Source organism: Sphaeramia orbicularis, chromosome 19 (assembly GCF_902148855.1).
Source record: "Sphaeramia orbicularis chromosome 19, fSphaOr1.1, whole genome shotgun sequence".
NCBI classification, from domain to species: domain Eukaryota; kingdom Metazoa; phylum Chordata; class Actinopteri; order Kurtiformes; family Apogonidae; genus Sphaeramia; species Sphaeramia orbicularis.
The window spans coordinates 51,745,395-51,762,057 of NC_043975.1; the positions used below are offsets into that span (position 1 = coordinate 51,745,395).

At 40.3% G+C, this 16,663-nt stretch overlaps 1 protein-coding gene across 1 annotated transcript in view; it reads left to right on the forward strand.

Moving 5' to 3' along the window:
* spata20 (spermatogenesis associated 20) overlaps positions 1-9,232 on the forward strand; it is a 158,771-nt gene extending 149,539 nt beyond the window's left edge. The window contains exon 16 of the mRNA XM_030121760.1: positions 8,817-9,232. Within this exon, the coding sequence (XP_029977620.1) occupies positions 8,817-9,026 (210 nt within the window). The 3' untranslated portion in view covers positions 9,027-9,232. The remainder of the gene's footprint in view (positions 1-8,816) is intronic.
* The last annotated feature ends 7,431 nt before the right edge of the window (positions 9,233-16,663 follow it).

The window sequence follows — 16,663 nt, forward strand, 5'->3', positions numbered from 1 at the left end:
TCTGTCATCGTCTGTTGTCCGTTACAAAACTTTCAACCGTCTTCTTCTCTGAAACTACAATTCCGATTGACTTCAAACGTGGTCTACAGCTTCTGTATGATGATGTCAACACAAGGGACTGAAATTATTTGGATCTGGATCTGATTCTGGATTTGGTGCAACTTTGAAACATGTTCCCATTATAAGAGATAAGAAGTGGATTGATCCAATAAATCAGTATCAATGATATCAAGTTGGAATTTGAATTTTTTACAGATCTGATTGGAATATGAGCAAAACATGGGCTATTTCTGTAATAGAATAAATACACAGAACTGGGTGAGAATAAATGGCATCTGGATACATTTCCCAAAGCTTTGAATTTGGCCGCTAAGATCCAGGACCATTGGTCCGATTTTTCAAATACGGGGGAACTGGAGAATAAAGCTACGACGGAGTATTAGGACCACAGAGGAAAAGAAAAACACTGGGCACTACAAGTATAAAGTCATAAAATATGGAGATAAAACCTGGAATTTAATGAGAATAAAGTCGAATACAAAAAGAAATCACAATGTTCTGAGAATAAAGTCGTAGTTATAAAAAAAGTCATAATTTAACAAAAATGTTATTTGTTTATGAGATTAAAGTCATCATATTCTGACAATAAATCCATAATATTACCAGAATAATGTGTTAATTTAAACCAGGTGGTGTAAATCTGCTAATTTCCCAGAATGCAGTGGTGCCCTGCTGGTCCACAGCAGTAGTATCTGTGTTGGATAAAGGACTGGATCTGAACTAGACTCAGTAAATCTGCTCAGTCCCAGTAGATCATGCATATATTCACTGGGGTCAGTCCACGACCTACTGGAAATGACCTTTGGATCAGCTGGTTCTGGGCCCTAGTTTTAGACCCTTTGGATCAGCTGGTTCTGGGCCCTAGTTTTGGAGCCTTTGGATCAGCTGGTTCTGGGCCCTAGTTTTAGACCCTTTGGATCAGCTGGTTCTGGGCCCTAGTTTTAGACCCTTTGGATCAGCTGGTTCTGGGCCCTAGTTTTAGACCCTTTGGATCAGCTGGTTCTGGGCCCTAGTTTTGGAGCCTTTGGATCAGCTGGTTCTGGGCCCTAGTTTTGGAGCCTTTGGATCAGCTGGTTCTGGGCCCTAGTTTTGGAGCCTTTGGATCAGCTGGTTCTGGGCCCTAGTTTTAGACCCTTTGGATCAGCTGGTTCTGGGCCCTAGTTTTGGAGCCTTTGGATCAGCTGGTTCTGGTCCTAGTTTTAGACCCTTTGGATCAGCTGGTTCTGGGCCCTAGTTTTGGAGCCTTTGGATCAGCTGGTTCTGGGCCCTAGTTTTAGACCCTTTGGATCAGCTGGTTCTGGGCCCTAGTTTTGGAGCCTTTGGATCAGCTGGTTCTGGTCCTAGTTTTGGACCCTTTGGATCAGCTGGTTCTGGGCCCTAGTTTTGGAGCCTTTGGATCAGCTGGTTCTGGTCCTAGTTTTGGAGCCTTTGGATCAGCTGGTTCTGGGCCCTAGTTTTAGACCCTTTGGATCAGCTGGTTCTGGGCCCTAGTTTTGGAGCCTTTGGATCAGCTGGTTCTGGTCCTAGTTTTGGAGCCTTTGGATCAGCTGGTTCTGGTCCTAGTTTTGGAGCCTTTGGATCAGCTGGTTCTGGGCCCTAGTTTTGGAGCCTTTGGATCAGCTGGTTCTGGGCCCTAGTTTTGGAGCCTTTGGATCAGCTGGTTCTGGGCCCTAGTTTTGGAGCCTTTGGATCAGCTGGTTCTGGTCCTAGTTTTGGAGCCTTTGGATCAGCTGGTTCTGGTCCTAGTTTTGGACCCTTTGGATCAGCTGGTTCTGGGCCCTAGTTTTGGAGCCTTTGGATCAGCTGGTTCTGGTCCTAGTTTTGGAGCCTTTGGATCAGCTGGTTCTGGGCCCTAGTTTTAGACCCTTTGGATCAGCTGGTTCTGGGCCCTAGTTTTGGAGCCTTTGGATCAGCTGGTTCTGGTCCTAGTTTTGGAGCCTTTGGATCAGCTGGTTCTGGTCCTAGTTTTGGAGCCTTTGGATCAGCTGGTTCTGGGCCCTAGTTTTGGAGCCTTTGGATCAGCTGGTTCTGGGCCCTAGTTTTGGAGCCTTTGGATCAGCTGGTTCTGGTCCTAGTTTTGGAGCCTTTGGATCAGCTGGTTCTGGTCCTAGTTTTGGACCCTTTGGATCAGCTGGTTCTGGGCCCTAGTTTTGGAGCCTTTGGATCAGCTGGTTCTGGTCCTAGTTTTGGAGCCTTTGGATCAGCTGGTTCTGGGCCCTAGTTTTAGACCCTTTGGATCAGCTGGTTCTGGGCCCTAGTTTTGGAGCCTTTGGATCAGCTGGTTCTGGTCCTAGTTTTGGAGCCTTTGGATCAGCTGGTTCTGGTCCTAGTTTTGGAGCCTTTGGATCAGCTGGTTCTGGGCCCTAGTTTTGGAGCCTTTGGATCAGCTGGTTCTGGGCCCTAGTTTTGGACCCTTTGGATCAGCTGGTTCTGGTCCTAGTTTTGGAGCCTGGTTGTCAGTCCTGATGAAACCATGTATATTAGTTTCAGGTCCAAATAGCGCTGACCCCCTCCCCCCTGGATCAGGTCTGGATCCTCCATGTGTGTCCACATGTCAGTGTTCATGGACCACTTGTTCTTTGGTAGCTCGTACAGATCCATGTCCAGTCCAACTGTCCTTCATTTAATTTCAGATTTCCCATGATCCTTTGCTCTGGTTGTGTTTACTGCTATACTCCGTCATGTTGAGCAGGTTGGTTTAAGACACTCAGTCTGACTGAGAGGGGCGTGGCCTGGGGGGGAAGTGACGGATGTGCAGACCCTGTATTTGTTATTGCGTTTATTATCAGTTCTGTCTGAGACACACACACGCGCACACACACACACACACACACACACACACACCTTTCAGCAGTAGGCCACTTGTTCTCTCAGTACAATCTAATGCTACGTTCACACAGCAGGTCTTAATGCACAATTCTGATTTTTTGGTGAAATCTGATTTTTTTTGTGCTCGTTCTTATTACACATTAAATACGACTTCTGTCAGTTTTGAGTATGAACTTTAATGCCACCCTGAAGTGCCCCGCATGCGCAAAAGAGGTCCTGGCATAATACGTGACCATGCAGACATGCCCTGTGTTTATGGAAGTAAATATGTTTTTGTCGCTCCTCCTCCTGGGACACAGAATTGTGACATTTGTCGCATTTCAATGACGTAAAGGTCGGATAAATGCGACCTGCCCGTTCAGACTAAAGTCGCATCGCAAAATATCAGATACGTATTGGATTTAGGACCACATCTGAAAGTGGCCTGGGTCGGATTTGAAAACATCATGTTTGTGCTGTTCAGACTGTCTGTAACAGCTCAGATACAGGTCACGTGAGCAAAAACATCAGATTAGGGCGACATTTGCCTGTAGTCTGAACGTGGCCTATGACTCATTCAACTGCCACTCATTCTTCTTCATTCAAATAAACACAAGAAACAGTTACATATTTACCTTTAAGTACAAGTATTAAGACCATGATGAAAAGTCCCCAAGAAGCAGAAGTTCTGCGTAAAAATACAACTCCATGTTGTCGCTGCAAGATGCTTAACTATTATATAGTGATCTTGGCGTTGGATGTTTTATCTCATATAGTAACATGGAGTGGTTGAGCTGATGGAATTTATTTTGACCAAAACCTAAAGCTGCCTTTTTACCTTATTCTTTTCAAATTTCACATCCATGTTCTTTACCATTAGTCCAGGTGCAGTGCAGTTTGATGACTGAATGTCACTGTTTGGATTTTTTTTTACAGTTTTTTTAGATTTCAACTTAGAATCTTTGTCAAACCCATTTCTAGGACTCTGTTCACCTGATTCTTCTCAAATTGGACACATGTTCTTTGCATGTGCCTTTCTCTCAATGTTTGCATCTTTTACAATTTTTGAAAGGTTTTTAAAAAGATTGAAAGTTAAATCTCATAATGAATCTGTGGGTAGGGCTGTTGTGGAGGCGTAAACAACAAAGAAATTTGTGGAGAATGAACTGGTTGTCAATCAGGCCTTCCTTTATTGTGCACAAGTGAGAAACTGACAGATGAAGCTCCGCCCTCTCTCAGAAGTCAGTTCTGACCCGTCCAGAAGTCCGTCTAACTTATATTAGCCTGCGCTAAGCTGAAATGGGACTGGTTAATATGATGTATGACGCTGTCACTAAGCAAAGGAAAGAAAATAAGATCCAAACAGACAGAACGGAAGAGCTTGGAGTTGTCCTGGGAAGTTTGAGGGCGTTGGGTTCTGCTGTACCGTGTGGTGTCGTTAGAGACAAAGTAGCTTAAAAACATGCAGAACTGAGAAACTGACTGAGAGGAAACATTCATATGTAGGCTGTGGTTCCAAAGAGAATGAAAACTGAAGAGCTGTCATAGGTGTCTGATAAACTAATGGAAGACTTCTGGTCAGAATTAGAATCAGTATTAACAGGGCGGGGTATCAGTGAGTAGGAGTGGCATTGTGGTGCAACTGGGCGGGGGTATTGGTAAGCTCCGCCTAGTTTTTCACTTGTTACATTTAATTCTTAGCCTTTTTAGTTTACCGGCCGACAGGCCGTAAGCTAGTGTCACCATCTGTCGTCTGTTACAAAACTGTCAATCATCTTCTTCTCCGAAACTACAATTCCGATTGACTTCAAACTTGGTATACAGCTTCTGTATGATGATGTCAACAAAAGTTAGTGGAATTATTTGGATCTGGATCTGATTCTGGATTTGGTGCCACTTTGAAAAATGTCCCCATTATCAGAGATAGGAAGTGGATGGATGCAGTAACTCAGTAAATCTAAATGATCTCCAGTGTAAATGTCTCCAGTCCAGCCCTGATGGGGAGATGAGCCAAACATAATGTCCACATGCTGATCAGGATCTTCTTCTGGATCTGGAACTGACGCAAAATTTAACATGGACTCTTATGGGGAAATCATTTCAATCGTCTTCTTCTCCCAAACTCCAGTTCTGATTGACTTCAAACTTGGTCTACAGCTTCTGTATGATGATGTCAGCACAAGGGACTGAAATTATTTGGACCTGGATCTGATTCTGGATTTGGTGCCACTTTGACAAATGTTCCCATTATAACAGATAGGAAGTGGATTGATCCAATAAATCAGTATCAATGATATCAAATTTGAGTTTGACTTTTTTACAGATCTGATTGAATATGAGCAAAACATGGACTATTTCTGTAATAGAAAAAAATAAATAGAACTGGGTGAGAATAAATGGATCTGGATACATTTACCTAAGCTTTGAATTTGGCCCCTTAGATACAGGGCCATTGGTCCGATTTTTAATTAAAAAATTAATTTAATTAAATAAAGTGAAAATACAAATGGAAAAACTGAATTAGTCACACTGCAGTTGTAGTCCCTGTTTTAGTCTGTGCAGTTGTACTATTCCAAAAGGCTGTAGTTTAAAGGTTCACAGCGCTGATGTTTAGGATTCAGTGACACTGAACAAAGACAAAGGCAGAATACAATCCAGTGTCTTGTCTCCTTTTGACCCCGTGGCCGGTCATGGACTGCAGGGATACTGTCTGTCTGTGTGTCTGTGTGTCTGTCTGTCCATCAGTGTCAGCTCCATTACTCTTCATCCATCTACGTCATGTTTGGTATTTAGGTGACAGTTCTTTGAATGTCGATCTCAACCTTCATTTCAAATTGTTCAGATTGGTGCCAACACGTCACATTTGGCCTTTGAAACCAGCGTTAACAGGATTACTCTTCAGGAACTCATCCCATCTTCATCATGTTTGGTATTTAGGTACAAACTGGAAGCAGAAGTTAACTCATCACATGTGGACGGCCGTGTTGACCTCCATGTCTCAGGTCTTTTGGGGTCAGTGTGTGGTCATTGGGGCAGAAGCATTGCAATAATAAATAAAGCAAAGAAGGTTTTGGATCAGAAATCAATGTTCCTTTGGCCCACTTTACACGACAGTGCTCTCAGGTGAAAACAACAAAAACCTTTTATCAGATGTGCCTTTTGTTTAGGCAGCAGTGGTGTTTCTGGGGGTTGCAAACACAAAAAAATGAAACCTCCTTCCAAAGTGGAAATCTAATAAATGCTCCACTCCCACATCACCATCTAAAGCACAGGTGTCAAACATGCGTCCCAGGGGCCGAATCCGGCCCACTGAAGGGTCCAATCTGGCCCCTGGGATGAATTTGTAAAATGCAAAAAATTACACTGAAGATACTAACAATTGAGGACGTTAAAATCATTTTAGGTCATTTCAGTCTAAAGTGGATCAGATCAGTAAAATACTATCAGAATAACCTATAAATAATGAAAACTGTAAATTTGTCTCTTTGTTTTAGTGTAAAAAAAGTAAAATTACACAAAAATGTTTACATTTACAGACTAGCCTTTAACAAAAAATGTGAATATCTGAAATGTCTTAAGAGAAGTATGTGGAATTTTAATAATATTCTCCCTGTTATTTAATGTTGTGTGTATTTGTAGATCCACTGTGATCTGTAAGTTGTGATTCACATGTATAAATGATAAAGTGTAATATTATTAACATTGCACTTATTTTACTAAAGAATTTTTAGGTTGTTCATATTTGTTCATGTTATGTTCAAGTACAATTCATAGATGTAAATGTTTTCATTACAGAATTTACTTTTTTCACTCTAAAGTTTTTATCCTGTTATTTATATTATTAGACTGGTTTGGCCCACTTTAGATCAGATAAGGCTAAATGTGGAACTGAACTAAAATGAGTTTGACAGCCTAAATTTCTTAGTTCCATCCACCACAAACCAACCATGTGTTTACATTCAGAGCCAGGAGGGAACTGAGCATCTGAGGAATTTTGTCGTGACGTGCATTGTGGGAAGTGGAGGTTCGCACAGCCGCCTGCAGCGACAGTACAACCATCTGATATTATACAGATGAAACAAACATGACGTAGAAATGGCTGGAGAGAAGCGGAGCTCCAGCTGTTTCTTCTGTTTGTTTCATCCATATAATATCAGATGGTTGTACTGTCGCTGCAGGCGGCTGTGTGAACCTCCACTTCCCACAATGCACGTCACGACAAAATTCCTCAGATGCTCAGTTCCCTCCTGGCTCTGAATGTAAACACAATGTTGGTTTGTGGTGGATGGAACTAAGAAACTGTTCAGCATGATGGAAGAGATTCAGCTGAGGAATGCCAGACAGACTTAGGATTTCATGATACTGAGGATATGACTGAGGATGGACAGATTTGATGAAAAACTGGTGACGAAAGTCTCCTGCAGCTTTAAGAGTTACAGAGATGAGGGAGGTGTTGGGTATCACTGGGTGTAAGAAGGATGTATAAGTGTAAATGTGGTATGTGTAAATATATATATATTTATATATGCATGTGTGTGTATCTAGGTACCTATATATTTATGTACATATATATGTGTGTTTATGTAAATTCTATTTATATTTCCTCTTAATGATATAAAGTCAGAATTAAAATGATTTAGCATTAAATATCAGGCATTAGAGTATAGATATGTTAGAGTAGGAAGCTTATTATTGTTATTCATTATTTAAGGAGAAGGGGTGGGAGTTTTTAAGTTATACTTCCTCTCACTCCTTTTCAAATATGTATTTTATGTGTTGTGTTTAAATGTTTTGTTTGTTTATTTATTTTTCTTCTTTTTTTTACATTCATATTTGAAATAAACATTTCAGTCAATCAGATGGGAGAAACATAATGATACTGATAGAAGAGCAACAGGGCAGGAGGGCACTGGTGGTCCATAAAGCAAACACTTTACCTTTGACTTTATCACAAGTACAATACTTATCCATGACATGTAGCAGGTATAAAATGGATATACTTAAGTGTAATGTGTACTCGAAGTGCAGTACTTGAGTACTTGAGTAAACATACTTTGCTTCATTCCACCGCTGCTGTTCTTCATAAGAGCACACACCATGGCACCGGACCCCAGTCACCCCCTTAGTCCATACTGTGGCTCAGGTGGGAGAGCGGGTTCGAATCCTGGCTCCGACTGTCCACATGTTGAAGTGTCCTTGGGCAAAACGCTGAACCCTGCATGTCCCCTGGTAGGGCCCTGCAGCAGCAGCCTACTGGTGCTGGTGTAAGAGTGTGTGTGTGTGTGTGTGTGTGTGTGTGTGTGTGTGTGTGTGAACGGGTGAATGTGAAGCTTTGTGAAGCGCTTTGGGCGCATGAAGGTGGAGAAAATGCACTATATAAGCAGGGTTGGGCAAGTTACTTTTAAAAAGTAATTAGTTATAGTTACTAGTTATAGTTACATTTCAGCATTGTAACGTTTCACATAATAATAATTCATTAGATTACCCGTTACTGGAAAACAATAACGCTGTTAGTAACGCTGCTGTTTTTATCGCCGTTATTCCCACCACTGTGTATCAGTGCAGTGGGTTTACCAGTGCTGGGTCTCAGGAGGGTACGGTGGTGGAGTAGTAGTTTTTGGACTAGTGTCGTATGTTTCTTGTGAGTGATGTGCTGTATTCTCGTGGCAGTACGAACCGTGGAAACAGTTTTCCTGTGAAGGACAAAGTAAAATAAAGGACTATCTGTGACTGGACCACAGCTGCTCAAAGATAAAGAGCCAAACTTGGTCCTCTCTCAGGGCAGTTACAGACCCATTTGGCTGATTGACCATTTCGTATAAAAGCACTGCAGCTCCATTTTATCAGTGAAATCAGATCAGTTTGAAATTTTTTAAAGTGAAATTCAAGAAAAGATGATGAATGTGTAAATACACATTGAAAAACTGAGCCTTTGGTCTTTGTTCCAGGTCTTGATGCTTCTCGACAGCAGCGACGCAGACTCGTTCCTGTGCCAGCGTCTGCCCGCCCTCGCCTCCATGTTCAGGAGTGACGGCGGCGGAGGGGGCGTGGCCACGGCCTACGTCTGCTCAGGCTTCAGCTGCTCGCTGCCCGTCACCGACGCCCTGGAGCTGCGCAGGATGTTACTGGACGGGATGGATGAGACAGACGTGCAATGAAACCTCCACATCAGCAACAGATGCCAGTTCATGTCAACTGGACACTGTAAAAAACATGCTTTACTGCAAAACCAAACGCGTCTGTTAGAATGAGCTTTAAAAGTGAATCAAATGTACCAAGAATGTGGGATTTATTCACATTCATAGAACTTTACCAAGTCTTTTATGTTTTCACTGAATCTGTCATTTAGTTCAAAAAGAAATAATAATAATAATAATAATAATAATAATAAAAAACTAAAACCTCAACAACCTTATAGTCATCAATATTTATTATTAGATTTTATTTTATTTTACTGAAGTTGGCCAACATTTAATCAATGCCTGACTTAACTGTTTAATTCAATTTAATATTTGTTAAAAGTACCTTTATTTACCTCTGGTTTTCAGCTAAAGTTATATTTATTTACTAAGTAAGAATTTTCTCCAGTCGGTTTTATACAAATTTTAAAAAAATATTTATTTATTACATATATTTATTTAATTTAATGATCAGTGAATGATTGAAATAGATAATGATCTAAAATATTTATATAGAGATAAATGTCACAAAATTTGACCCAGAGATTAAGTACAAATAAAAAAATACCCCAGGACTTCAACTAAATTAATGTATGGAAAATATTTAGTAAATGTCACCATTTTTGAGACACGTTGGATTAACTTTTTAATAGATTTAATATGTTAAATCTATTGAATAATATTAGACGTCACTTTGTTGCAACCGCTGATCACACTTTTTCAAGTGTAGCTTATTCTTATTCTTATTTTTCAGTCTCTCTATCCAGATATGACCTCAGGTCTCCAGTGGTTTGAACAGGATTTCAGTCGCCACAGTTCTGCATATGAGACGTATTGAAATTCAGTTTTTTTTAAACTGTCCTGTTTGTTTCCTTCTTGTCTGGAAAACAGCAGCAGGCGGCTGAACGTATGTAGTCCTGTTAACAGGGCGTCGTGGTTTGACTGTTAACCCAGAAGTGAAACCCTAGTTTATACCTTAGATTCAGCCCACAGACCTCTGTCAGCCCTGTGCTCCAGACACATCCTTTAGCGTCTGTGGATCTGACACAGACTGTAGTCTGTATGCATCAGCACAGCCCCTCACTAAACACCATATGACCATCCGTGACCACAGGAACACATACCAACCAAACTAATGCTGTGTTTGTGCGAGGAAAGTGAACGACCCAGCCACTGTGGCTACATGAGTAGAAGTGAGTGGAGACACAAAGGCCACAGCCAGTCTGGTCCAGTCTGGTCCAGTTTGGGTCCAGTCTGGTCCAGTCTAGGTCCAGTCTGGTCCAGTTTGGGTCCAGTCTGGGTCCAGTCTGGTCCAGTCTGGTCCAGTTTGGGTCCAGTCTGGTCCAGTTTGGGTCCAGTCTGGGTCCAGTCTGGTCCAGTCTGGTCCAGTTTGGGTCCAGTCTGGGTCCAGTCTGGTCCAGTCTGGTCCAGTCTGGTCCAGTTTGGGTCCAGTCTGGGTCCAGTCTGGTCCAGTTTGGGTCCAGTCTGGGTCCCTGCAGCGGGGCACGTAGCGGACCGTGGTGACGAGCATAGCTCCCCTGGGAAATTTCTGTAAAAGTGAATTCTTTTTCCTGCATTCTGCTGCTTTTTGAACTTAAAATCTGTTCAATCTGGCTTCAGTTTCACACAAAAAAAATCATAAAAAATTAACTTAAGTCAGTGTTTTCATCTAAACTATTTTTATTTCTAATCTAACGTAAAACAAAACAATAAATGATAGACTCATAAATACAATTATTCTGACCACTGATGTTCATGAGATTCAATATAAAATAAATTTACCATTGAGACATGATTTAACTACAAACGAGGATCCAGATCATAAAAAAAATTCAAAGTGAAACCTCTGAGTATGATCCCATACATTAGGGATGCACCCATACCACTGTTTTCCAGACCGAGTACGAGTACTTCCATTTGAGTACTTGCCGATACCTAGTACTGATCCTAGTCCTTAATAATCCCATTCCAGTTGTTAGTTCCTTTTGTAAATGTGCTTTATTGTCGTTGTCATTAGTCTGACTGGAACAAAGTGCTGCTACTGACATTTAATGTGTTGGAATGAGCGTTTGTCAGTTAATCCACCAGGGGGCGCCGCTCTGAATTAACCATACTGGACAAATACCACGAAGAAGAGGAAAGTTTAATGAAGAAGAAGAAGAAAGTCAGTAATACCAAACCTGTAGACGACAGAGGAACACTACTGTGATACTAATGTTAGTGTTTTCTCTGTAAGGTTTAAAAGTTTAGCTTCAGCAGGAAGAGAAAAGACAGATGAGTGACAGGTTTGGTTTTCACTTCCGCTGGCGGCGGTCCGCACCGCTCCGTACTCCCACTGGTATTCTGTGTCTGGGTACTCATCCTCCATCAGCTGGAAAACAGATGAATGTAGTCAGATTACAGACAGAAGGCTGCGTCTGTATCTGTGTGTGAACGGTACTGTCAGTGTTACTCTGATCATTTCTTTGGTTCCATCTCCACACTCTTCACACTCACACACATTCTTCCTCCTCCTCGTACCTGCTGCACTGAACTGGGAATGGCACACGGACACAAGTGGGATCGCTGCATTTGTATCGGATTACTTTTACGAGTACGAGTACACACACTGAGTATCGGAGCTGATACCTGATGCTCGTATCGGTGCATCCCTACCATACATCCTATCTTTATAATAAAATTTTTTTTTTTTAAATTTACCTTCTCACTTCCCTTTGCTTCAGCAGCTCCTCTGCTTTCAGTAGATGTTGGACATGATGAAATGAAGGAGCGGTAACTTCCCACAAGTGACGTGTGCAGTGGGAATTCCTAAAAAATCAGAAACGTTGGGGTGAGTTGGATCTCTGTCGGCAGCGCTCTTCAGTAGTGGAGGCCACATTTGTTCTTTTCCTTGGTTATCGCTCGGACATTTTTGATCACAGATGGAAGCTGGTTTATTTGACTCAAAAACACCTTCACCACTGTGGATACACGGGTGGAAAACAACTTCATCAACCAGGAAAATGGATCGCCAGTGGTGATGTGGTGATAGGCTAGTGCAAGCCTGGGAATATAAGTCTTCCTTTTGTTTTTCCTGGATTTGTATTCTTGTCTGACTACAGATTCTACAGTTTTGCATGACTTTGGGCCAATAGTGCAATAGTTTGGAAGAAATCTGAAACAAATGTGCTGGTTGTTAAGTGACGCACTAGTGTGTACGTTCCCATTCACGACCTGGACTGTGTTTAGCCGTAGCCTTACTGAGTCCTTTTTAGAGAACACATTCACTACAGTGGCAGCATTTCAATGAGCGAGATGTTACAAAAGTCATGTAAGTTTTGGACTCATAATGTTTCTGAGCCTCGACCTGAACAACTGGAGGAACCCCCACATCATCACATCTGGAACCAGTCTGGAGCCATCAGACCACAGGACCTCTGTCCATTAAAACACAGTCCAAACTTTGTGCTCTTTATTTAACTGATGGTTGTTGAACATCCTGAGAACCGAGAACTACAAGTCCAAGTTCCAGTAACACTTTAGAAGAAGTCCACACTATGAAGCATCAGTTAAGGATTAATAAATACTGAATTCATTATTTATAAAGCAGATTTATGACATGAATACTCATTAATATATGGTTTATAAACACAGTTATAAATGTTTTACTCATCATTAATAAGTATTTTCATACTTTATAAATTATGGATTCAGCATTTAAACAGTTAGTATTGCATCATTTACAAACCAGTTGTGATGTGCGTTTCTGCTCACACATACACTAGTCACACATGTACTAATGGTGAGTGAATATGTTAGTATTTTATATGAACTCACTCATTTATTTTCCAGTAGATGTCCTATAAACAGTTATTAATGCAGGAATTCATTCTTTCAGGTAGTTCTAAAGCACTAACTACTCATGAATTCAGTCTGTGGTGTGAGCTCATCTAAAGTGTGCACTATCTGTGACATTTAAAGCATTTACTAATGAGATTTAAAGGATGGAAATGAATAAAGACTCACAAAAGTCTGAGTTATTCGAACAAATGAAAGACACAGCACATGGGATTATTAAAACAAACTGCATGAATGAATGATTATGATTATGAATGATGAGTAAAACATGTATAACTTTGCTTATAAACCATATATTGAGTATTTATGTCTGAAATCTGCTTTAGAAATGATGAATTCAGTATTTGTGCTTAACTGATGCTTCATGGTGTGGACTGATTCTAAAGTGTTACCCAAGTTTCTTCTTTTTTGCATGAAAACAAATATTGAATGAAAACATCAAGCATGACAAGAATGTTTTTCAGACACAGTTTTAGTTTTTTAATGAATGTCTTTTGCAGTGGACACACTCACTGATGTCTGCGGCAGTTCTTCATTGTCAACACTTTTATCACAGAAAGATGATTTAAAAAAATCACAAAAAACTGAAACTGCTCCACAGCCCAGAAACATCACAGCCCAATAATGGAATGGTCTGTAGAACACCATTTCACAGGTACTCAGGCCTTCAGAGCACAGGTGTCACACATGCGGCCTGGGGGCCAAATCTGGCCCCCCCGCCGAAGGTTCCATCCCGGCCCTATAGGATGAAAGGTCATAACTGAACCTGAACAGTCCAGGTGGTTCAGGTTCCACATACAGACCAATGGGATCTACAGTCAGAAGAACAACACAATAAACCAGAAAGAATGACAAACACACATTTACTGTGAAAAATTATGTGGAAAAAATTAAGTGAAAAAAATAAGATTACACTGTGAAAATATTTACATTTACAAAACTGTTCTTTCACAATAAAATACAAATAAATACATAAATAAAAACACAGATGAACAACCTGAACTGTGCAGTTTGAACAATATTCTGTCTGTTCCTAAATGTTTGGTGCATTTATGGATCCACTGGATCTGCAGTTGTGTTCCGAATAACAGATGGAATATTGGAGAAACTGTTCACATTTTAGTTCAAACTCCAACATTTGAACAATATTCTGTCTGTTCCCAAATGTTTATGGAACACTGTGTGGAAATGCACATGTAGAAATAAGAAGTCCAGGCAGAATAGTGTTCAAATTGCACTAATTTTTCAAATGAAATTTCTGTTTTTTCAGGTTATTCACATCTTTTTTTGTTAAATGAAAATATTTTCATAATTTAATTGAAGTTTTTTTTTGTACTAAAACAAAAAGAAGAACTTGAATGTCATTATTTCTAGGTTATGAAGTCATTATTTCACTGGTTCTGGCCCACTGCAGATCAAATTGGACTAAATATGGGACTGAACTAAAGTGAGTTGGACACCTCTGCTTTAGAAGGAACGACAGCTGAGTCATATTTATTTATTCTGTGACACAGTGTGACTCAGATGACAGATGTGGAGGTTGCAGGTTTGTATATGTGCATGTACATAGAAGAGTTTTTCTGTTCTTTACTGAGCGCACTCACCATCTGCTCGTACTCTGGTTTATTTGTCCACAGTTGAGACTTTCGTCCACAACTCCCCTGACTTTTGTCTTCTGGCTTTTATCTCAAGGTTAGATAAGGAGAATCCACAGCATGTATGCGCACAACCCTCCAGAATAAAAGCTTTTGTCCAAGAAGCAGAGTCCACGTCATTTGTGGAAGTGTCTTCTCACTTTTTCTTCATATTCATCATTTATCTTGTTGCAGAAAATGAGAAAAACACGATGTTCAGACAGCAGGTTTTAATGCACAGTTCAGATTTTTTGGTGAAATCTGATGTTTTTGTGTGCTTGTTCATATTAAATGTGACTTTTATCAGTTTTGAATATGACCTGAATGTGACCCTGAAGTGACCCACATGCGTAAAAGCGGTCCTGACGTAGTATGTGACCACACAGCAGGCACTGTGTTTACGGAAGTAAGTCTCGTCTCGATGTGGTGTTTTTCCCACCACTCCTCCTGGGAGGGAGAATTGTGACATTTGTCGTGTTTCAGTGATGTAAAGGTCGGATAAATGCGACCTGGCCGTTCAGACTAAAGCAGGGCTGTCAAACTCATTTCAGTTCAGGGAGCGCATTCAGTCCAGTATGATCTGCAGTGGGCCGGACCAGTAAAATAATAACTGTGAGAAAAGGTTAATTAAATTATGATCCTGTTTACATCTACAAAGTTTCCTTAAAAATCGGAATAATAGGAACAACTCAAAATGTCTTAAGGAAAATAAGTGCAATTTAAAAAACATTCTGCCTCAGTTTATCATTTCCACATGTACATTATAACGTACAGATCACAGTGGATCTACAAACACAAAACATTTAAGAACAGAATGTTGGTACAATTGCATTTACTTCTCTCAAGACATTTCCATTTGTTCATATTTGTTCAGGTTATTAAATTTTTTTGTAAAAGTATAGTTTGTTAATGTAAACATTTTCATGCAATTTAACTGTTTTACACCAAAAAAAGAGAAAATTTGCAGATGTCATTATTTATAGGATATTATGATCATATTTTGCTGCTCTGATCCACTTGAGAACTAATTGGTCCGTATGCATCTGCATGAGGAACCTGAATTAAAACGGTTTTGACACCATTAATTGGTAATTTCTTCAGTGTAATTTTTGCATTTCACAAATTCATCCTACGGGCCAGATTGGACCCTTTGGGGGGACGGATTTGGCCCCCGGGCCACATGTTTGACACCTGTGGACTAAAGGCACATTGCAAAATATTTGATATGAATTGCATTTCGGACCACATATGAAAGTGGCCTGGGTTGGATTTGAAAAAAATCAGATTTGTGTTGTTCATACTGTCTTTAACAGATTAGATACAGGTACATATGGGCAAAAACATTGGACTGGGGCCACAGTTGCCTGTGGTCTGAACGTAGTTTAAGTGTCAGGATGTTTAGTGATGTGTTGTTTCTGTGTGAACAAAACGATGGGAAGAGTCTTCCAGGAACACAGTCTCAGCCTTTTTTCTTCCTTTTGACTATAAATACTCATCGTGGAGAGAGAACGTTGATGGTTTGCGTTCTTTCCTTGTCTTTTCCCCCATTTGCCTCAGTGAAGGTGATGTAAACTGTGCGACAGACAGATGGGATGATGTTGGATGGTGGAGTTTACCTCAGAGGATCTGAACACAATGAGGAAGTAACAAACCAGCAACATGGAAACCTCACAACAGTCCCAACAAAAAAGAATGAAGGAAAAACACACAAGAAAAAAACAAGCTGAAAATGACCATGCAACAGATGTACCCAGACAAAACACCTGAAAGACGTAAAAAAAAAAAAAAAGTGTATATATACATATATATATATATATATATATATATATATATATATATATATATATATATATATATATATAAACCATTGCTGTGAGCTTTCTAGTCCTATGATCTGAACATTAAAGTGAAGATGACAGAGTCAGATTCAGAAGTGATTTATGTGAACATGGTGGAACATTTTAAATCCTGTGTGTGCTCATTAAAACCCTAAAGGCTGTTTGTGTTCTGTCAGGAGTTTAACTGCACTCACAGCAACTATTAGACTTTTTATGGAGCTTTTGTCAGATTAATCATTAATAATGTAGCAGCATAGTTTTAAATGACAGAGTCCCTGCTATCGCACGGTAAAATATAAAATTTAAT